We start from the raw sequence: 23,537 nt of genomic DNA, 5'->3' as shown, positions 1-23,537 counted from the left end.
GACCTATCTCTTCCCAGACTATCACCCCCATTTTGAAGCTTCTCAGCCAGGGGAAATATCCATCCTGCTGTGCCTTGTCTGAACTCAGTAAATTTCAGTGCAACCAACTCTTGCTCTTCCGAACTCTGGAGAATACAGGCTTATCTCTTGGTTGAGTGTTTTGAGGTGGTGATGGAGTTGAAGTTGTGGTGGGAGAGGGAGAGAGTCTTTTAAGCCCAACTTTGGTTAAGGCTGCAGAACCTCCTTGGATAATTGGAGCATCCAATTTGCCCAGAACATTATAACAAGGGATGGAGCTTGGTTCCAGTTAATGTCTGTTGGAACTGGCAGGGGCTGAATAAAAATATAGAAGCTTGAAGCATTGGTACACAGGTTGAGGGGAGTAAAAATATTAGCTATGGATCGTACTGATCTATTGTAGGACTGCGCACGAGCAGATTTTGAGATGTTGTCTCTTGTCTTTCAGGCAGAGGATGAAAGGAATTACCATATTCTCTACCAGCTGTGTGCTTCTAAACATCTGCCAGAATTCAAGGATCTCCAATTGCGTATGTTCACCGATACTTTGTTAATTTCAAGTGAATGTGTAGAAACCCATATTTAAACCTTGGGCTGAATTCTTCAAAATTCATAGGATGAGTTGTGCTGTTGATCTGTACAATGCTTCTTTAGTCTGTTATTTGCATCTACCATGACTACATTGTTTAGGGTCGTTCAATAATGAAGGAAACACACAAAGGTCCCCTAGGGCAAGTGATGTATTGCAGCACCAAGATCCTCCAACAGTATCAATAGAAGCAATTGTTTGTCAGCTCCCAAACGCAACTCTCTTAATTGGCTTCCCATGGTGAAAAGACAGTGGGCTCTGATTACCATGGGGAGGTTACACAGAAAGGTGATTGCAGATGCTGGAAGATGGAGTAACACACAAAAGTGCTGGAGGAACTCGTGAATTGGGCCGCATCTCGGCAGAGAAATAGACAGTTGATGTTTTGAGTCAAGACCCGTCCTCTGCGTTAAGAATAAAGGGACATAGTGTAAAAGGGTGGGGAGAAGGGATGGATCCAGGTGAGGGGGAAGATGTGAATGATGTCAGAAGGTGGAAGGTGATCGGTGGAAGTGACAATGGGCTGAAGAAGATGGCATCTTCCAGGAGCGAATGGTGGAGTATGGAAAGAAAAGAGGGCGGCGTGGGCCAGGGGTCGGGGGTTCCAGTGGGAGGAGTGTGTGGGTGATGGGCAAATGGAGGGTGGGGGAAGGGAAAGAGGGTGATGGGGGCTAGACGGATCAGCAGGAGAGAGAAAATGAATGGAAGGGGAGCGGTTACTGGGTGTTTGAGAATTTGATGATCATGCTCCCAGATTGGAGACTGCCCAAACTGGTCTTCTTCCAATTTGCCTTCGGCCCTGACGTGGACGTGGACAAACTTGTTGATGTAGGAATAGGAAGTGGAATTAAAGTGGCTGGCCGCTGGGAAATCCCGGCTGGCATAGTGGATGAAGTGAGAATGCTGAGGGAAGTGGCCACCCAGCCTGCTTTAGCTCGTCTGGTTCAGTGATACTGCATGGAGTAGGCCTTTCTGGCCCTTCAGGCCAGGCCGCACGATCTACCTCCGACAAACCCAATTAACCCCTCAGCTAATCACAGGACAAGTTACAATGCCCGATAACCTACCCGTACGGAAACCTGAAGACCCAGAAAAAGCCCACACATTGTACGGGCAGAACGTGCAGAGCTTCCTTGCAGAGCAGTGTCGGAATTAAACTCCAAACTCCAGAACACCCCACACTGTAATAGCATGCACTAACCACTATGCTACTATGATAGGGAGGGTCGGCAATGGGGTGGGGTGAGCTGTATTAATATTGTAACGTGGCATGTAATTCTTAAAAATTAGATTATTCCACTGCTGCCGTTTGTCCACATGGAAAACGATTAAGGAAATGAATTGACCTGTGGGTGTTTCTTGCTTTCAGGCCCAGCCCAGAACTTCAACTACACTAATCTTGGAGGCAATCCTGTGATTGAGGGAATAGATGATGCAAAGGAAATGATGAACACAAGACAGGCATTCACATTACTAGGTAAATATCAGAATCTTTTCCATTGGCTTTCAACTGGTGTTTTAAATACAGGATTTACAAGTGACCAGATTTTGCTCACCACGTCCCTTTAACCTCCTTTAACCACAAATAGTTGCAGATGATTCAGAAATAATTAGAGAGCCAAGTAACGGTCAGCATTTTATGGTCACTGAGCCGATATTGATTTGAAACAAACGTCTCTAATGTACACTCAGTAGCTACTATATCAGATACACCTGTAGACCTGCTCATTAACGCAAATATCTAATCAGCCACTCGTGGCAGCAACTCAATGTATAAAAGAATGCAGGTCATGAGGTTCATTTGCTACTTGGGCAAAACATCAGAATGGGGAGGAAATGTGATCTACGTAACTTTGACAGTGGAATGGTTCCTGGTGGCAAACAGGGTGGTTTGAGTATCTCAGAAACTGCTGACCTCCTGAGATTTCCACACATAACAGTCTGTAGAAGCGTAAAAGCATCCAGTGAGTGGCAGTCTGTGGGCGAAGAGGTCAGAGGAGAATGGTGAGACTGGTTCAAGCTGGCAGGAAGGTGTCAGTAACTCAAATAAACATGCGTTACAACAGTGATATGCAGGAGAGCACCTCTGAGTGCATAACACACGAAGTGGATGGGCTACAGCAGCAGAAGATCATGAACCTACATTTAGTGACCACTGTAGTAGATACAGGAGAGACCTAATAAACTGGCCTCTGAGTGTACTGCCAAACACTGAATTTGTCACCAGACCGGCTCATTTCCCTGAACTTTTGTTTTAGTTGCAGTGTGGTTCACACCAGCCAGATTGTTGAAGTAATTTGGGCTGGCTTATCAAGCACTTTTGAGCCAAGATCAATACAAGTTGATTTTGAGGAATGTGCACTTTATCAGGGTAGACTAACTCTTTGCAGCAGCTTGGAGAATATGAATTTTCTAAATAATATAATATTGTTTCAGCTGTAGTAAAGAATAACAATCTTCCAACACATTTTTAAGTTAATGTTCAATATACTGGAGTTGGCCACGTTGCCTCTTGATTCGTTACATCGTCCAGCTCCCTCCTGATCTGCAAATCCCCGAGTTGTCCAAAATTCCAGTGACTCCAGGTTTTAATAGACTGTGTATCCTCGGTCCTCTGAGGTTGGGTGCTATTGGAAAGAATGTGTTTTCTCTCTCCAAATGGAGTAAATCTCTATTGCTGTAGTTTTATGTTAATCCATACTAATAGTTACCATCAGTACTCATACTGCATTGCATGCCTCGGCTGGGTGCTGAGCGCAGAGTGCTCCTGGCTCAGGGGAAATTTCTGTCAGAATTTTAAAATTTGCCGATATCACTCCAATTTGCCTAATGGAGCAACGGGTCCAAAGCTGCTGCCGTCTCATTGGTTCTTCACCTGATCCTGGAACGTCTGGACAGCAAGATGCGTAAATCAGCATGCTCTTTATTGACTACAGCTCAGCATTCAATTCCATCATCCCCTCAAAACTAATCAACAAACTCCAAAGCGTTGGCCTCAATACCTCCTTGCACATTAGGATCCTGGAATTCCTCACCTGCAGACCTTAGTTGGTTCTGATTGGCAAGAACATCTCCTCCACGAAATCTGTCGACACGTGCACCATGGGGCTGTATGTTTAGTCCCCTGCTCTACTCGCTTTACACTTGCGACTGTGACGGTAAGCACAGCTCCAGTGCCATATTCAGGTTGGCTGATGACACTACTGTTGCTGGCCAAGTGAAAGGTGGTGATGAATCAACATTAGAAGGGAGACTGAAAATCTGACTTAGTGGTGCCTCAACAACAGCCTCGCACTCAATGTCAGCAAGACCAAAGAGCTCATTATAGACATTAAGAGAAGGAAACCAGAGTTTTATGAGCCAGTCCTTATTGGAGGATCAGAGGTGGAGACGGTTACAACTTTAAATTCCCTCACTGTTATTATTTCGGAGGACCTGGCCTGGGCCCAGTGCGTAAGTGCAATTATGAAGAAAGCGCAGCAGCGCCTTTACCTCTTTAGGAGTTTGTGGAGATTTGGCATAACATCTAAAACTTTGACAAACTTCTATAGATGTGTACTGGAGAGTATATTGACTGGCTGCATCACAGCCTGGTATGGAAACACCAACGCCCTTGAATGGAAAATCTTACAAAAAGTAATGGCCCAGTCCATCACAGGTAAAGCCATCCCAACCATGGAACACTGTTGTAGGAAAGCAGTGTCTATCATCAGGGTCCTCCACCACCCAGGCCATGATCTCCTCTCACTGCTGCCATCAGGAAGAAGGTACAGGAGTCTCAGGACTCCTCATCAGGTTCGGGGATAGTTGCTGCCCCTCAACCATCAGGTTCTTGAACCAAAGGGGGTAACACATCATTGAAATTTTGCCACAACCAATGGACTCACTGCCAAGGACTCTTCATCTCATGTTCTCAATATTTATTGTTTATTTATTTATTTATTTTCTTTTTATATTTGCACAATTTGTTGTCTTCTGCAGTCTGGTTGAATGCCTTGGTTATGCGGTCTTGCATTGATTCTGTTAATTGTTATTTTATAGTTTATTGAGTATGCCCAGAAGAAATGAATCTCAGGGTTGTATATGGTGACATGTATGTACTTTGATAATAAATTTACTTTGAACTTTGAGTATGACAGTTGCATCCAGGCAGCTCATTGGTTCAGCCATTTTGTTGACATTTCCTTGGCCAGTGAAAGATTATATAATTAGAGTTCAGCCACTAAGAGTGCAGTATGTATTGACACCTTTTTCAACTGAAGTTAGTGTTTTCATTCCTGAGAAGACATCTTGAGTGCTTAGTTGGGTACCAGTATTCTATGTGCACATGTAAAAAATTAATACTTGAAATGTTCATACTGTCACATAAGTAAATGTTGTACTTCTAGCTTCAAGATTTGGAAAATTGTATCACGTTTTATTTTAAAATATTGGCATGTGTGTATTATATTCGTGCTGTGTAAGTGGACTTTGTTAAAATAAGATTCACATGGATACATTATGTGTTTGTGTAATTTTATGTTATTGAAGGCAATTTCATTTCAGAAATTGTAATGTTGCGTCTTTGACAAATTTATTTAAAAATTCTTTCCAGGTATTAATGAATCCTACCAGATGGGAATCTTCCAAATTCTTGCAGCCATCCTTCACTTGGGAAATGTGGCCATTAAAGCAAATGATCGAGATGCGGACAACTGCTTTATTTCTGTGAGTATTCGAGTCCATTCGAAAGAGTGTGGAATTGCCTCACTTTTGTTGCTGGGATGAGGTTGATGGTAGAGCTGCAAAGATTAGCAGCTGGTGTTTCTGAGAAGTCTTGCCTACGAAAGTGGGAAATTGTTGGGTGCCGGTATCTTTTAGGAGCTTAATGAAAGGGAACAATAAAAGGCCTTAAGTTTGCTTGAGCTGCTTTTTTCTTTAATAAGATCTTGGCTGAACATAAACTCACTTTGTCCCACACCTCTGATTTTCGTCATGTCCTGAAATGTATCATTTACTTATCCAGAGCCTTTAGAGGTCGGGAATTCCAAAGTGTACAAGTTTTCCCTTGTATCAGTTTTTATGGCTACGCTCCTGTCCCAAGACCTTTCAAAGGAAACAGACTCTGACAAAAACGCACGAGATTCTGCAGATGCTGGAAATCCAGAGTAACCCACACAAAATGCTGGAGGAACTCAATGGGTCAGGCACCATCTTTGGGAATGAATAAACAGTCAGTGTTTCAGGCCAAGACCCTTCATCAGGACAGAGTCTGACCTTCTTTTGTTATTCTTAACTCCAGAGGAGTTGGATAGTCCTTTGCCCTAGGAAATAATTTGAGTGAATCTGTGTTCAACTGACTTTTTCCTAAGGTACAGAGACCAAAACTGGACATGAAATTCCTTTGTGGTTAAGCCCATCTGCCCTTCTCCGAATTCCTTTGCAATAAATCCGTCAGTTGTCTTCCTGACTGCTTGTCAAACTTCTGTGTTTCAAGATTATTCACAACTCACTGTAGGTCAACATTTAGTGATTTAAAAAAAAATTGCTTACCCAACTGAACACAGACACAAGAGAGACAGCAGATTCTGGAAATCTGGAGCAACACGCACAAAATGCTGGAGGAACCCTGCAGATCAGGCAGCGTCCTCAGCAGGGAAAAATCAGTCAATGTTTTGGGTCAAAGACCTGTCATGCAAACTTACTGCATTTCACTTCTGCCATTGAGATTTGGCATTCTTATCCAGTTGTTAATCTTTTGAGTACTTTGCTGCCATGTGCAATATGATCACTTAAAGCTTACGCCACAGGTTCTTTAATGCAGAGGTTCTGTGTATAGTAAACGTTCTTTTGCTTGATGAAGCATGTTTGAGGAGCTGGAGAGTTGGAGAGATAGTGATACCTAAACATTAAGCAGGTTAAACTTCACATGCAAACTTTGGAATGATTTAGAAATGAAGGGGTAGTGGAGGTATAATTTGTCCATCTGTGCTGATCACCCCATCCTTGACTAAGCTGTTCCACTGTGAACACGATCTGTTATGAGTCAACATGATGCTTTCAGATCAGGTCATGCATAGCACATACCTCCGCCGCACCACTCGGGTGTGTTTCTGGGGTACAGGGGCTAGAGACCCTTGTGCCTGTTTTTGTGTTCTATCGCTGAGCAGCAGTGAACCATATGATTGGCCTATCAGGGTTCTCTTCGGGAACTAGTTGACTTGTTCAGCATTTCTGATCTGGCTATTGTTCACGATTGCACTTAATTAAAAAAAAATGATTTCATTAGAATGGTGAAATAGGTGTGAAACACAATAACGATGAAGCAGCTCTTTATTCAAGGTGATCAAAGCTTCTGGGTCAGTGTCCTAACAGGCAAAGAGCTGCTGTACTTTTGTTGGCTTTTGTCTGAGTAAGGACTACTATCTCTGCACGTTTAGCAGAGGACTCCAGAGATGATTACAATATCTTTATTATTAATGTTCACCGTGCAATTGTTCTTTGCTTCAGAGTTTTAGTTTGGACCATTTTCAGGTTTAAGCACATCCCATTGGAATTTATAATGCTTCAATGTTCGGTTGTAGTAATGTGACAGAGTGTTAATACAATTCTGTCCCAATGCCAAAGGAAGGAAAATTGGGCAGCTACTCAAAACGTAAGTAGTTCACTGCTTTTTAATGAGTGATGAGATTGTTTGGCAACAAGATTGACTCCTCTCTTTCACAAACAAGAGAAAATCTGCAGATGCTGGAAATCCAGGTAGCACACACAAAGTGCTGGAGGAACTCAGCAGGCCAGGCAGCAGCTATGGAAAAAAGAACAGTCAATATTTCAGGCCGAGACCCTTCAGCAGGACTGGAGAAAAAAGATGAAGAGTTAGAGGGTGGGGGGAGGGGAGGGAGACACACAAGGTGATAGGTGAAATCGGGAGGGGGAGGGGTGAAGTAGAGAGCTGGGAAGTTGATTGGTGAAAGAGATACAGGGCTGGAGAAGGGGGAATCTGATAGAGGAAAGAAGACAATGGAAGAAAGAAAAGGGGGAGGAGCACCAGAGGGGGGCGATGGGCAGGCAATGAGATAAGGAAAAGAGGATGGGGAATGGAGAAGGGGGTTGGGGCATTACTGGAAGTTCGAGAAATCGATGTTCGTGCCATCAGGTTGGAGGCTACCTGGATGGAATATGAGGTGTTGCTCCTCCAATCTCAATGTGTCCCTATCACAACAGTACAGGAGGCCATGGATTGATATGTCAGAATGAGAATGCGAAGTGGAACTAAAGTGGGTGGCTACTGGGAGATCCTGCTTTTTCTGGTGGACGGAGCATAGGTGCTCAGCAAAGCGGTATTCCAATCTTCATCGGGTCTTGCCAATATACAAGAGGCCATATTGGGAGCACTGGACACAATAGATGACCCCAACAGACTCACAGGTGAAGTATCACCTCACCTGGAAGGACTGTTTGGGGCCCTGAATGGTAGTGAGGGAAGAGGTGTAGGGGCAGGTGTAGCACTTGTCCTGCTTGCAAGGATAAGTGCCAGTGGGGAGGGACAAATGGATAACGGAGTTGCTTAGGGAGCGATCCCACCGGAAAGCAGAAAGTGCGAGGTGGGGTGGTGGCATTTCATTGGAGATAGCGCAAGTTACAGAGAATTACGTGCTGGGTGTGGAAGCTGGTGGGGTGGTAAGTGAGGTGAAGAGGAACCCTATCCCTGATGGGGTGAGGACAGATGTGTGCGAAATGGAAGAGATGCACTTGAGGGCAGCGTTGACGGAGGAAGGGAAGCCCTTTTCTTTGAAGAAGGAGGACATCTGCTTTGTTCTGGAATGAAAGGCCTCAAGCTGAGAGCAGATCCGGTGGAGGTGGAGGAATTGAGAGAAGGGGTTATACCTCTTCCCACCCTGTTACTTGTAAAAATGCCATCCCCTTCTCTCAGTTCTTCTGTCTCTGCCGAATCTGCTCTCAGCTTCAGGCTTTTCATTCCAGAACAAAGGAAATGTCCTCTTTCTTCAAAGAAAGGGGCATTCATCCCTCCACCATCAACGTTGCCCTCAACTGCATCTCTTCCATCTTATGCACATCTGCCCTCACCCCATCCTTCCGCCACCCCACCAGCCTCTGTGTCCAGCACATAATTTTCTGTAACCTGTCATCTCCAATGGGATCCCTTCACCAAGCACATCTTTCCCTCCCCCCTCCCCCTCTTCTGCTTTCAGCTGGCATTGCTCCCTATGTGACTCCCTTGTCCATTCATCCCTCCTGGCACTTATCCTTGCAAGTGGAACAAGTGCTACACCTGCCTCTACACCTCCTTCCTCACTACCATTCAGGGCCCCAAGCAGTCCTTCCAAGTGAGGTGACACTTCACCTGTGGGTCTGTTGGGGTCATCTATTGTATCCGGTGCTCCCAGTGTGGCCTCTTGTATATCGGTGAGACTGAACGTGGATTGGGAGACTGCTTCACCAAGCACCTACACTCCATCTGCCAGAAAAAGCAGGATCTCCCAGAGTCCTCTCATTTTAATTTCACTTCCCATTCCCATTCCGATATGTCCATCCATGGCCTCCTCCACTGTCGCGATGAGGCCACACTCAGGTTGGAGGAGCAATACCTTGTATTCCATCTGGGTAGCCTCCAACCCGATGGCATGAACATTGATTTCTCAAACTTCCGGTAATGCCCCACCCCCTTTCTCTATTCCCTATCCCCTATTCCCTCTCTCACCTTATCTCCTTGTCTGCCCATCACCTCTCTTTGGTGCTCCTCCCTCTTTTTCTTTCTTCCAAGGCCTCTGCCCTCTCCTATTAGATTCCCCCTTCTCCAGCCCTGTATCTCTTTCACGAATCACCTTCCCAGCTCTTTACTTCACCTCCTCCCCGGATTCACCTTTCACCTTGTGCTTCTCCCTCCCCTCCCCCCACTCTGTAATCCAATACCTCATTTTCTTAAGTCCTGCTGAAGGGTCTCGGCCAAAACATCGACTGTACTCTTTTGCATATATGCTGCCTGGCGTGCTGAGTTCCTCCAGCATTTTGTGTGTGTTACTTGACTCTTCTCTTTGACAACTATTCTAATTTTTGAGCTTACAATTTGAGCATGATGCGGTAGCAATAACTGTTTATTCTTGTGTTTGCTTCCCAAAAAGCATGCCATCTACTTCATTCGCTTCTGGCTCAAAGTAGTAAATGATTGCCCCCCTAATTGTGAAGTGGATATATAGAATTTACTGCACAAGGATGGGCCAAGAAAAGAGGTTACTTGTTCTGCTAGAACAAGTAACAGTGGCTTCTCCATTTGTCTACCACTTCCCTTCTTCCAATGGTTGTCCAGTTTCCCTTTTCATGTATCTCTGGTTTTCACTTCAGTTACATGTCAGCTTCCATTTTGATCAGACTGTGGCTTGAGAAATTCTTCCTGAATTCTCTGCTGTCAAATGTTGTCAATAATGGCTTTTAGCTTGGCAGGTGAAAGAATTTTAATTACATCAGCCCCATCAACGTCCATAGTCGCAAGGGTTACCTTTCCTCAGTCTCCCTGCTAGGGGAAAATAAGGATCTCCAGCCTTGTCAGTCTTTTGTGGTTAATTCTACAAGTGGCTGCAAATTAATCAAAATACATTGTGTCATCAGCAATTTAATAGTTTGAAATATGGCAAAATAGCTAATTGTATCATCTCTGGCTGTTTATACGTGAAGCACCCCCCCCCCCCCCCCCCCACTAGGCTCAAGATTTGGCTCATGAGCCAGCTCTACTAACAGCCACAGGACTCAGCAGTAAGCAGGCCATCTTTCATATGCGTCTTGGGTTGGTATGATTTGGGGTTCAACCAAACAGGAAAGTCGTGATGTTCTGATTAAAGAAACCTTGATTTGAGTAAATGCTGTGTAAGTACTGCCCATACGCAGTTGCTGGTGGGCAAGGAATAACAAATCGTACGCTGCATAAATTTTTGAAGAAATTATATTTACAAATTTCAGCTTTATCGAACAGTTTTATCGGAAAAGAAAAGGGGGAAAAAATAAATAAAAGGGCCCATTTGAGTTCACCCAGTCCAAATGTGCACATAAAGTTCATCTTGAAGTTGTCCCTTTTACTCATGCGCTGGAGCCTGGGTCTGCGTGAAAGCACACACCACATTCCGATCTTTGCTCGAAATCCACTTCCAACAAACGGGTACTCTCATCGGGAGTATTGGCCTTTCCTCCTTGGAGCTATTTATCTGCACAAAGCATTTTGTGCAACAGGGGCATTGCTTCGTCTGCCATCTTCCCTCCTGTCCTCTCCGCTGCTTCCGCCAAAAAAAAAACCCAGGAACCACACTGTCCGTCACAAACCTCTCTCCGCCATGCTCTCTCGACCTTGCTCCTGATTCCACCATCCTGATTGGCTGACACAGTATTCTTAGGTTGAACGTCACAGCCCCTTAGCTTTTAGCCGAAACCAAACATCCTAAAAGTAGGACACACTGCTTTTACAGAACTGCTAAAATGAAATACCTACAGCATAGCAGTAAGAATTTTAACCAGGGTATTACGTACATAAAGGCCTAAGGATTGTATGTAAAAGAAATAAAATGGCTGATGTCAGGCTGAGATGAGGTCATTTCAAAGTTCAAAGTAAAATTTATTATCAGAGTACATACATATCACCACATTTTCCTGTGGGCACACTTGGCAAATCTATAAAATAGTAACAGTAAACAGGATCAATGAAAGAGCAAGTAGAGCATAGAAGACAACAAATTGTGCAAGGGAAAATATAAATAAATAGCAATAAATAATTGAATTGAATTGACTTTATTTCTTACATCCTTCACATACATGAGGAGTAAAAATCTTTATGTTACATCATCTAAATGTGCCATGTGCAATCATAGTAATTTATAATAATTTATTATAAATAGAACAGTTAGTGTAATATAGAGTACACCCAAATCAGTGTGAGTTCATCAGTCTGATGGCCTGGTGGAAGAAGCTGTCCCGGAGCCTGTTTGTCCTGGCTTTTATGCTGTGGTACCGCTTCCCAGATGGTAGCAGCTGGAATAGATTGTGGTTGGGATGACTTGGGTTCCCAATGATCCTATGGTCCCTTTTTACACACCTGTCCTTGTAAATGTCCTGAATCATGGGAAGTTCACAACTACAGATGCGCTGGGCTGTCCGCACCACTCTCTGCAGAGTCCTGGGATTAAGGGAGGTACAGTTCTCGTACCAGGCAGTGATGCATCCAGTCAGGATGCTCTCAATTGTGCCCCTGTAGAAAGTTCTTAGGATCTGAGGGCCCATACCAAACTTCCTCAACTGTCTGAGGTGAAAGAGGTGCTGTTGTGCCTTTTTCACCACACAGCTGGTCTGTACTGACCACGTGAGGTCCTCGGTGATGTGGATGCCAAGGAACTTAAACCTGTTCACTCTCTCAACCCCAGATCTATTGACGTCAATAGGGGTTAGCCTGTCTCCATTCCTCCTGTAATCCACAGCCATTGCGACATTGAGGGAGAGGTTGTTTTCTTGATATCACTGTGTCGAGAGATGACTTCTTCCCTGTAGGCCATCTCGTTATTGTTTGAGATAAGGCCAAGAGCTTGAAATAACAGGATAAAGAGTCCTTAAAGTGAGATCATTGGTTGACCATTTCCCTTACAACCAATTTTAAATGTCAACTCCCTCTCTTTTCCTACTGAGTGTGTAGGGATAGTTTCCAAAGTAAAGTTGCATTGTCATGGAGACTTGTCCGCTATCACGGAGAGTAAACCCTGAGTTGAGAGAGCAACTGTACACTCAGTACTTCAAAACAACAAGACAGCTTGGGTTAAAAGACTGTCCGTTAATGTTCTTTATCCTCAACAAAACCTCTTTTTGGTATTCTATCAATTACCAGAAAAAACCTGGCTGAGATTTTCTTGGGAATTGGACACCCTAGAAAACTATCAGATCAATTGATTCGTTGGTTTGTTCTGTAGTTAGGTAAATAATGGTGATTTAGTTGCTGCAGCATCACAGTTTGTGGTTATGCTGAGAAAAGAGGGTTTATATTTGTTTTAAAGGAAGACTGTGAGGGCCAGCCAGCTCCTGCAGGTCTGGTGGGCGAACAATGGACTGAGGAAAGTAAGACGACTTCTTCCCATCTAAAATCTGCAGTCTAAAGAAGGTTATAGAGATAGGGAGGGAGAGGGTTGTACTGCATTTAACATCGAAGTAGAAATTTTGGATGTCTTGGAATGAGTGCCAGCATCTGTTGTTGAGCGAAGAGTGACTAGGTATGGCAGCAGCTTAAGATTATATCTGGTGAATGAGGTTAGGAAATAAATTGGCCCATTCTGGGGGGACAGTGATGTGATTGTGGATTTCTGTCTCCAATGATCTGCTCTGAGGTGGAATAAAGGTGGATCTTATAAAGGTGACAGGAAGCTGGGCTCTGGGATTTAGTGAATGATGAAGAATCGAAGAGTTTGGTTCAGCCAAGGACTGTACCCTGGGAATGGGCTGTAGCAAGGATGAGAAGTGACAGTTTCAGTGGTGAGTAGGAGAGAATTGTGGCCTGTATGTTAGCATGTGAGAGGGCTGCTTACTGAGATATAATCAGTGAGGAAGTAATTGCTTCAAGAGTCAACATTCACTCGATTGGCTGAATGGCCTCCCACACTGACAGTCAGCAGAGCAGAGATGGTAGCTGGAAATGCAATGCTGGAAAAACAACGCTGGCCACCTCCAGCTCATTCATGGCAGGTGAATCCATGTTAATAAGGATGGAAGAAGGTGTCCAAGGACGTAAGAGGAGCTGATGAACCTTGATGGGCAAATACAGGAATGATAAGTAGAAGTTGGAACATGGTCAGGGAGGAAATTAAGCACTGGATTTCTTCAAGAAGGTAATGCAGAACAGTTAGGATAAACATCTATGATGTTTTGGTATGGCTACATTTTGAGCACTGGTAGCATACTGTGAATGGCACCTGGGAATACCAAAATCACCCAAGGACAGCAAGGCTCTTGAGAAAGGATCAATAATGTGACGGTGGGGTCCAGGCCCGGAGCGTATGGAAGCCACGAGGCCCGGGTCCTAGTGTGAGGAGCAACCCGGCATTTGGATGATGTAAATGCCGGGCCAGTTTGAAAAAGCAGGGTGTCAGGATCAGAGGTGAGTGTCGGACTGGTTCTACTCGCTGCTCCATGCCGTTTACTCGGCTCTCCGCTGAACTGAGGCTGAGGCTGCGGCCTGCTTTGGACTTCGTGTCTGTGGGCTCACTTCCATTCTGAATGGTATTTGCTCACTTTTATTGTTTGCAGGGTTTATTTTTTCTCTCCCTCAGCACATTGGGTGTTTGACAGTTTTTTTTTATAAATGGGTTCTTTTGGGCTTTTTTGTTTTGTAGCTGCCTGTTAGGAAACGAATCTCAAGGTTGTATAATGTATACATAGTTTGATAATAAATGTACTTTGATCTCTGAACAGGCTGGGGCCTCCTTTCCTTTGACTGGAAAAAAAACTGGGAGGGGTGGCCTGATGGAGATAGAAGGCCAGTTGAATGAAGTAAGAAATCAAACAGGGAATTGAAATAATCAGCTATCAATGGTAGGTGACAGTGTGAGGAGAGGAGTAATGCAGACATTTGGTTCAGGAAGAGGCTCAAAGGAAGGATAAATACTAATGTACCCAATCCCTGGGTTCTGTGATTTAAGATACTACATGTACACACAGTTAATGAAGGAAAAAGTACGATGGATTTGGGTAGGATTAGTGTAAAGATGTGTGTGTAATGGTGACATGGACTCAGTCATATGATCTTACTTGTTCCCACAACAGCAGGCTGTTAGTCAGGAAAGCACGGCAACATCTCTACTTTCTGAGGAGAATGAGCCAAGCGAGCCCCCTCCCCCACCTCCACATTCTAACCAATTTTTGCAGGAGCCCCATTGAGAGTTTCCTGACCAGCTGCATCACCGTCTAGCACGGGAATTGCCAGGCATCTGACCGCAAGACCCTACAAAGGATTGCGAGGACTGCTGAGCGGACTGTCCGCGTCTCCCTTTCACCCATCAGAGATATTTATCAGGAGTGCTACATACGTAAGGCTCTTAGCATTGTCAGTGATCCTTTCCATCTGTCCAACAATCTTTTTGACATCGCCAACCTCCCCCTCGCCCAACTACCAGGCAGAAGGTATCGTGGCATTAGGATCAGGACTGTTGGGTTGGGAAACAGCTTCTTCTCCCAGGCCGTTAGACTACTGAACTCCGTGCCACCATCCAGACCAGACCTCCCCATAAATGAAGCACCAGTAGTGTTGTGCTGTTTATGGTTTTAACTTGTGTTATAAATTAAATACACCTTATTTGTTAATTTATTTGCGGTAATATTACTTTCTGTGCTGTGTGTGTGTGTGTGTGTGTGTGTTACATGTCCTGTATTGTGAACTTGGTCCAGAGGTGGTATAAATGTATATAGTTGAATGACAATAAACTTGAACTAGAATTTAAACTTGACGGACCTGTTTTCACTTTGTGCCTCTATGACTCTAGAATTATCTACGAGATAATCTTTGTGTATATTCATATCAAACGCTTTGTTTAACAAGTACTCATTGATGCAGTGACGATTGATTTGGTTCCTTCCCCCCAATCTAAGGTGTGACATTCTCCACCCTGCCTGCCCTTTGCCGTAACCCTTCATTCCTCTCCATATTTGATTTCTGACCTCACAGTGTTTGCTGCATTTCATGAAGTTATGCTATTTTATACTTTGAGCTGTATTCTGTACATTGCTCACCTAGTCCTTGTTCAACCGTTTAAACCGCCTACTCCCATTGACCTTCACCAGGACCATAGCCCTCCACACCTCTGCCATCCATGTACCTATCCAAACCTCTCAAGTGTTGAAATTGAGCTCGCACTGGCAGCTCATTCTACACTCTCACCACCCTCTGAGTGAGGACGTTTCTCCTCATGTTCCCTTTAAACTCTTCAGCTTTCACCCTTAACCTGTGACCTCTGGATGTAGTCCCACCCAATCCCAAACATCATGATGGAGCTCTCCTCTGTTTTATTATGCAAAAGAAGTTGGCATAAGCCAGTTATCTGTGGATTGATAAAGAGAAGGCTCATTTTTTAAAATTAAATGATGATTTTTGACTGGAGAATAAATGCATTTTAGAAATTCATACGTGGAAGGATTTGTCCATGGCTCTATGTTTATAAAGCGCTGTGTCTGCATTGCAACGCAGTACGAAGTCATACTCTGCCTCCAGAAGCTGGTTCCATTGATCACAGCAACACACACAAAATGCTGGAGGAACTCAGCAGGCCAGGTGGCAAGGAGTAAACAGTTGACGTTTGGGGCCGACATCAGTCATCAGGACTCTCATTTACTCTTTTCCATGGATGCTGTCTGACCTGCTGTGTTCCTCCAGCGTTTTGTGCTGTTTCGGACTTTCAGCATCTGCAGATCTTCTTGGGTCCATTGATCACGTTTCTGTGTTAGTTCAAGTTGAGCTGCAGCCTGCACGAATGTTGTTTTTTATTGGAATACCTCAAGTTTCGGGAATCACTTCTGCACAGTGGTAGACTTCAAGTTGCTTCTTTAATTCTGAAGCTTACAGCATGTTTGCATTAGTGCACGGAATTCAGTTGTGTGAAAAGCACTCATTGAAACATTCACAAAGACAGGATTCCAGTTCATTTGAGATTGATTTACTTTTTAAGAGAAGCCACTAATCTCTTGTGGGCCTCGACTATATTAACCGTGCTTTCAGTAGAATGGAATGAATGCAAAATAAAAGCTGCATGTAACCATTTCATAGGAGACATGAAAGTCACAAGATTTCTTCCACTTTGGTGTAGTCAGTTCAGAACATTATCAGAATCAGGTTTATTATCACTGACGTTGTGAAATGTTTTTTGAGGCACAGTAGAGTGCGTCACAAAAAGGATTACTGTAAGTTACAATATGTGCAAAAGGGGAATAGTGAGGTAGTGTTCTTGGACCATTCAGAAATCTGATGGCAGAAGGGAAGAAGTTGTTCCTAAATCATTGAGTCTGGTTTTTCTCTGATGGTTAATAATGAGAAGTGGGCAGTCTTTAATGTTGGATCAAAATTCAAAATACATTTACTATCAAAGTACGTATACACTATACAACCTTGAGATTCGTCTCCTTTCAGGCAGCCATGAAACAAAGAAACCCAATAGAACCCATTTAAGAATAGAAGGCCATCAAGCACGCACCGTGTGGAGAAAAAAAAACACACAAACCGTAAACGCAACCGAATAGCGTTCTGAACTGAAGTCCACAAAAAGGGTCATTCGACCCATGCTATCTTTTGAAGGCTTCTGCCCATGATGGAGCTGGCTGACTTTACAGCCTCTTTCAAGCTTGTGACGCAGACTTGTCTTTTTGGATAATCTTCGCTCTTTCTAATATTAGATTTCTTCTTCAGCTCGTGACTGAATTGGGATAAGCCAGGCTGGGGAGTCACCTCAGGCTTGATGTTTGACTAGTCTGGCAGGGGAAGGAAATGGCTGTCAGTCCTACAGTGAGGATTAGACAGGCTATACTCTGGGGCTGAACACAGGCTGCGGGAGATCCCTAGAGTGGTGTGGATCTTCACCACCAAAACCTCAAAATGGTTTTTAGTGTGATAATAAAACATGCTGCTAGTTTACAACTGACAAGTTCCAAGCTAAAATGTTATTTTTAAAAAGGATTGCTTAAGGTATACAAAAGTTCAGGCCATTGGGAGAAATCTGCTTCTTGAAGGAGTGGCATAGGATCACCCATTGTGTATTAATGAAACTAACAGCTGTAAGAGATTCTCTTGGCATTATTAATAAATATTCATCCTAAACCACAGTTAAAACATCCACTCATCTTTATTGGTGTGGTTTTTATAAGGTGCAGAAGGGCTGCCAAATTAAAAATGACAAGAACTTAACAGGGGAAAAAAATCCATGATCTTGTGTCACTGAAGGAATCCTGTCAGTGATAGGTGTTTTGAAGGAGCAATTCCATTAGACCAATTCTTGTGCTCTGGCCACATGGTCCTGCAGTGTTTTCTTGTCACTGATTGCCCCAGTCTCCTCTAGTTATTGTACTCCCACTACTTTCAGGCATGCAGTCTGTGTGCAAGTTTGTGAGCCAAATAGTTTTTCCCTTCTGCTATGTGCCTCTGTTATCAGCTGTCCAGCTACCCTTGTATTCTCTTCTTTCTTAAAAAAATATTTATTACCAATGAAGCATTTTGGTAAGGGATGTGATAACAAGCTATTTAGACATAGCCTTTTTAAATGAATTAGATGGGAAATCTGGTGAGTGACGAAAGTGAGTTGTGTTAATAAACGATAGTGTTTGTGTTGGATTGAAGAATTTATTTAAAATTTGTAACATTAGATCATAATGTTCAGGTTATCTTAATGCTACTTTCTCCAGTTAATGCTGATCCCTTCCCAGTTCTTTTAGTATTGCGGCAGATATCCTTAACACTTTCATGATCAATAACAAAATTACACCTTGGCAATTGATTTTCAACCCAATGCCCTAGAGTCTTTCAAAATGCTTAAAAAGCAATTTTAAACAGCGATGATCTTGTCTCCCAAAGGAACTGTGTGTTGAGTAAGCCTTAAAGTGCTGTGTTCTTTACTACATGGACTGTTTATACAAAATGGTAAAATGGACAAATGGGCAAGTAACAATGCAAAATAAATGTTAATGATTATGCATTAGATTCTAACTAAGAATGACATTCATTCAATTCACTTGTATTATATACACAAATTTTGAATTGTGGACAAATGCAGGAGATGCTGCAGATGTTGGAAATTCAGAGTAACCCATACAAAACGCTGGACAAGCAGCATCTGTGGAGAGAAATAAACAGTCAACGTTTCAGGCCGAGACCATTCAGGGCTGAAGAAAGGTGAAAGAAGCCAGAAAAAGGTGGGGGGAGGGAAAGGAGTGGTAGAAGGTGAATAGGTGAAACCGGATGAGGGGCAAGGTAGGTGATGAGGGAAGTGGGTGGTGAAGTAAGAAGTTGGGAGGTGATAGGTGAAAAAGTTAAAGGGCTCAAGAAGAAGAAATATGATAGGCGAGGACAGTGGACCATGGGAGAAATGGACGGAGGAGGGGCACCAGAGGGAGGTGATAGGGAACTGAGGAGAAGAGAAGGGGGAAGAGAGGAACCAGAATGGGGAATGGTACAAGAGAGGAGGGTGCGGGAGAAATTACCAGAGTTTAAAAAAATATGTTCATGCCTTTGTGTTGGAGGCTACCCAGACAGTATATGAGGTGTTACTCCTCATACCTGAGAGATTGAGTTATGCCCTTCCTTGATTTTGGTGGCCAGGTTGCTCTTTATCTGTGCAGTCCTGGCAAGAAAAATCCAGGCTCCAGGCTCTTGAAGAACTGTTGAAAAATGTGGTGTTTTGGTCTGTAGAGAATTCCACAGAGGAGGCTGATTCTGTATCTGATGATATGTGTAAGTCACATTGGCATCTTCAGCTTCCCAGAGTTGGCTGATGTGAAGGAGATGTGAATTTGTTTCTCACTGTAACATTTATGCCTGAGAGGACATTTCCTCGGAGAGCAGAAGAACCAAACAGCGCAACACCTGCAAAAGTGCCCCTTGTTAGCGTGCCTGACATAATTGAAAAGTGGATTGACTGTACACCATTTACAGCAGTAATACCTCGTGCTACTTAATTGATTTTAAAAATAAATGAGTTGTGTATATAGTGCCGTTGGGTGCATATGATTCTGATGCAACTTTCTGTTCCTGGCAGCCTAACTCAGAACACCTGGTCGTCTTCTGTGATCTGCTGGGTGTGGACTATGAGCAGATGGCTCACTGGCTGTGTCATAGAAAGATTATCACCGGGTCAGAGACTTATATCAAGCCCATGCCCAGATTTCAGGCCCTCAATGCCAGGGATGCTCTGGCAAAGCATATCTATGCCAGCCTCTTCAACTGGATAGTTCACCATGTCAACAAAGCCCTTCGCGCGTCAATAAAGCAACATTCGTTCATCGGTGTGTTGGACATATATGGGTGAGTGGTTTGTTCTTACTTTCGTGGAAATCATTGCCATTAATTTTTATTGAACTACTACATTAGATTACTTCTTGTATTTTTCTTTCTTGAGTTTAACTTCTAATATCAACTATTAGATCAATAGGTACATTTAATGTCAGAGCAATGTATACAATATACATCCTGAAATTCTTTTTCTTTGCAAACATCCACAAAAAACAGAGGAGTGCCCCAAAGAATGAATGACAGTTAAACGCTAGAATCCCAAAGCCGCCCCCCAACTTCCCCTCCCATGTACAAGCAGCAGCAAAGTGATGACCCCCTCACCAGCAAAAAAGCATCAGCACCCCCCACCAAGCACTTGAGCATGCAGCAAAGCATCAATAAAGACACAGACTTGCAGTACCCCAAAGACTACTTGTTCACCTGGTAGTTCAACATACCAGAAGCTCGCTCTCTCCCTAATAAGGGAAAAAGAAGTGTCCCCATTTCATAGCTGCTTAATGAATGTGTTTACCACAATGATCAGATTTGGTGATGTTTTATTGATTTTTTTATATAACTTATTGTATTTAGGATTTATTTTAAGATTTGAATTCTTGTAAAATGAAGGCTGTGTGAAGGTGCTCAACAATATTATCCATGACCCTTTGTTGGCTCACTACTTCAGGAAAGTCGTCTTATTCTGCCATGATGGCAAGAGGTTGTTTTTGTGTTCTTGGTCTCCAGTACAAAGTCTGGGAGCCCACACCACAACTAACCCCTTTCTCTGTCCAGAAATGCTTTTTAATTTTGGTCCTTTTACTCATTTGGATCTGTGGTTTGATGATCTGCTCTTTGGAAGAGATTTTAGATCAACAGATTAAGGTCATTGATCTGAAACACTAATTTTCTTTCTTTCTCCACAATGTGCTCTATGTTTCAGGATATTTTGTTTGTATTTCATACGTCCTCATTATTTCGCCTTTGAGTAACTTTCTCTGCACTTTGGACTAATCTACACAAAATGAAGTTGCTCCTTGGTTCTCACTTGAAGTGGAAATTACAATGTTCCACAACAGAATTAGTCCTTTGGTTGTTCTCCCTGGTCTTTGCCTCTGGCACAATTTGGGCACGGTGTTTAGGATGCAGTCCACAACAAGCACCTTTACAATTTCAGCTCACTTCTTCTGGTTTGATTTACACATTTTGCGGTGTTTGGTTTAATGTTTTGTTGTCTGCTCTGTATTGAGCAGATATACTGAGCATCACTGCAAAAATGAAGGGGTGCAATTTTGTGCAGTTTCATGTCTGTTGATGGTACAATGTAGATATCTGTGCAATGTACTTTGCTCCTGAAATTTGGTTCCATTGAAGTCGATGGCTCCTTTATTACCTTTCCGTGACAGAGATGGAGAATAATTTTTCCATACGTAAGCCTCTCCAAAGTCAATGACTGATTGCATTAAATTTCTTCCCTCTTTCATAAAGTACCTCTAAATTCCTTGGCAGTGCCTTGGAATTAGCGATCCACTACTGAATGGATATGAGACAGATGACTCCTGCATTTTTGCTGGAAGCTGAGTGTAATGAACTTGTTCCTGATACAGTAATTATCCAGTCTGTGCCTCCCATGTAGTTCGGCTATAGGGGTGAATGAAGTGATGGGTTTAATGTGCCCTCCCACTTCACAGCTGTGAGTGAGTGTCCCATCCTGTAGCCTTGAGAAACTCCTCCTTAGAGCTGGCAGGTTAACTCAGTTAATCAATTTGAGAACTCCATGGAAATAAAGCGATGCAGCAGACTGTAAATCAGCGAGTTGTTTGTTTTAGTTAGTCTCCCCTCTTGCTGTGTGGCACCTCTTTGCCCCTTTAATAAGGAGAGAGAGCACGAGTCTGTGGCATGTCGAATTGTCGGGTGAACAATTAGTTTTCCTGTACTGCAGATCGTGGTCTCTCTTTGGGGCTTTGCTATGGTGGGTGGTGGGTGCTGATGCTTTTTGCTGAAATAAGAGTGTGAGGGAGAGGGTTAATGCTTTGCTGCTGCTTGCGTGTGGGAGCGGGGAAGGGGGCTTTGGCCTTCTAATGTTTTTACTGTCACTCTTTGGAGTACTCTTCTGTTTTCATGGATGTCTGTGACGAGCAAGACTTTCAGGTTGTATATTGTATACATTTTTTGATATTAAATGGAAATATTAAACTATTGAAATTTATTGAGCACGTGATCTAACAGACGTGGTCACCCAGCAAGAGGATGCTAATTCCCCCTAGCCCCTCGTGGGAATGTTTCTTGAAATTAATTTCTCATTCTTCTTTTTACTAAGTGCTTTCATTTATCTGTGCCTTCTTGTTGTTTATCTGTTACTCTTTTTGTGCAGGTTTGAGACTTTTGAAATAAACAGTTTTGAACAATTTTGCATCAATTATGCAAATGAAAAGTTACAGCAGCAGTTTAATATGGTGAGTGATTCTTTTCATTCTTCTAGCTGATGATCGTGGAAGGAGATGCTTGTTTCAGAAGATTGCTGATGTTGTATTGTCTTGCTGTCTAATAGATTGTATTCAGTTCTGTCAGTGACAAAGGAGCTGAGTGTTAAAAGAAGTGTAGTTAAAGCGTGTCAATGTGATCAGTCCTGTTTTGTGCTACTTCCTTGCACTTCCCTTAAAAATAATTTGATTCACTTAGTGTGCACGCAGAGATTTCGCGAGAAAAATGGCAGTTAAGGAAGTATCAGCTTGCAGCCCAGAAATCGGGTCTGAGGCAGACTTGTATCATGAGGATAAAATGAATCCTTTTTGGCAAGTGTGAAGGGAGGAGAAAAGAGTGCAAAACAAGTTTGACTACACCAGCATGGGCTTAAAAGAGACATTACTGGGAGTGGTTTTGCTTCGCAAATTAGAAGAAACAAGAGGCGTGCATTTAGGTAGCACTATTCTTTTTACTTGAAGCTGAGATACATCCCAGGTTTTATCCCGTCATCAGTGATGTTACCTGGGTCATCGGGTGTTTTGGGTCTTTCAACATCAGATGCTCTCACCCAGGCGACCCAGCCAGGGTTGATCGGGTTCTGGCTTGTGTCCCAGCAGCATTGGTCCACGGGTCACACCTCTTGATCCACAGCCACCTGGAGGCTCGCTCAGCAGCCTCTGTGATGGTCCTGATGGCTCCTTTCTTTGCAGCCCCTGTAATGCCAATGAGAGAGTAGGTTCTGCACAGTGAGCAGCCAGCAGAACCTCTACACCCCACCTCTATAGGCTGTCATCGTGTTTAAGTACTTTTGAATTGTACGTCACTGTTGTAGCAACTCAGCAGTCAACCTGCTCACTGTGAGCTCTCGCAAGTATTACGATGATCATAAACAGATCCCCCAGGTGATGCCAGTTGGGGGATACACAAGGGCGAACTTCCTTGCTCTCCGGAACAGTGCAGCTGAACCTTTTCTCTGCCTGAGAGGGCGAACAGGCCTTTGATTTAACATCTGATTGAAAAGGTGGCCCTTCACAATGCAGCACACCCAGAGTTTTGTGCTGGTGTTGTTGGATTGGGACCTGCAACTTTCCCTCAAAAGGATTACCAATCATACAGCAGCTGATAGGAGTTAAAATAAATGGTTTGCTGCCTAGTTGGTGGAAATATCTCAGTGGTGGACATTTCAATGCTTTTGTCCTCCTGCATCTTAAGTCAAGTTGTCAAGTTTATTGTCACTTAACCATACATGTATGCTGTCAAATGAGAAAACATTTTTCCGGACTAGGGTATAAAACACAGTTGTACACATAACACATATATATCGCACAATAACTTGGGGAAGAAGGATAAAATCTACAGGTAAATTATGCATAAATAAACCACATAAATTAAATATTGTAAGGTACAGGACAGATTAACTGGTAACATTTCGAATGCCATGCGGCAGGTAATTCAGAGGCCTAATGGCCGGAGGGAAGAAACTGT

The 23,537-nt window shown here is 43.3% G+C and overlaps 1 protein-coding gene across 6 annotated transcripts in view; it reads left to right on the top strand.

The window, feature by feature from the left end:
* Nucleotides 1-23,537, top strand: part of myo5aa (myosin VAa) — a 223,387-nt gene that overhangs the window by 112,455 nt on the left and 87,395 nt on the right. For all 6 annotated transcript variants that reach the window (XM_072278217.1, XM_072278216.1, XM_072278215.1 and 3 more), the window contains 5 exons: nucleotides 467-548; nucleotides 1,977-2,084; nucleotides 5,202-5,314; nucleotides 19,357-19,622; nucleotides 21,961-22,042. In XM_072278217.1, coding sequence (XP_072134318.1) covers nucleotides 467-548; nucleotides 1,977-2,084; nucleotides 5,202-5,314; nucleotides 19,357-19,622; nucleotides 21,961-22,042 — 651 coding nt within the window. The remainder of the gene's footprint in view (nucleotides 1-466; nucleotides 549-1,976; nucleotides 2,085-5,201; nucleotides 5,315-19,356; nucleotides 19,623-21,960; nucleotides 22,043-23,537) is intronic.

Source organism: Mobula birostris, chromosome 14 (assembly GCF_030028105.1).
Source record: "Mobula birostris isolate sMobBir1 chromosome 14, sMobBir1.hap1, whole genome shotgun sequence".
NCBI classification, from domain to species: domain Eukaryota; kingdom Metazoa; phylum Chordata; class Chondrichthyes; order Myliobatiformes; family Myliobatidae; genus Mobula; species Mobula birostris.
The sequence above is the reverse complement of the archived record's forward strand: the minus strand, read 5'-3'. Positions and strand labels throughout refer to the sequence as shown.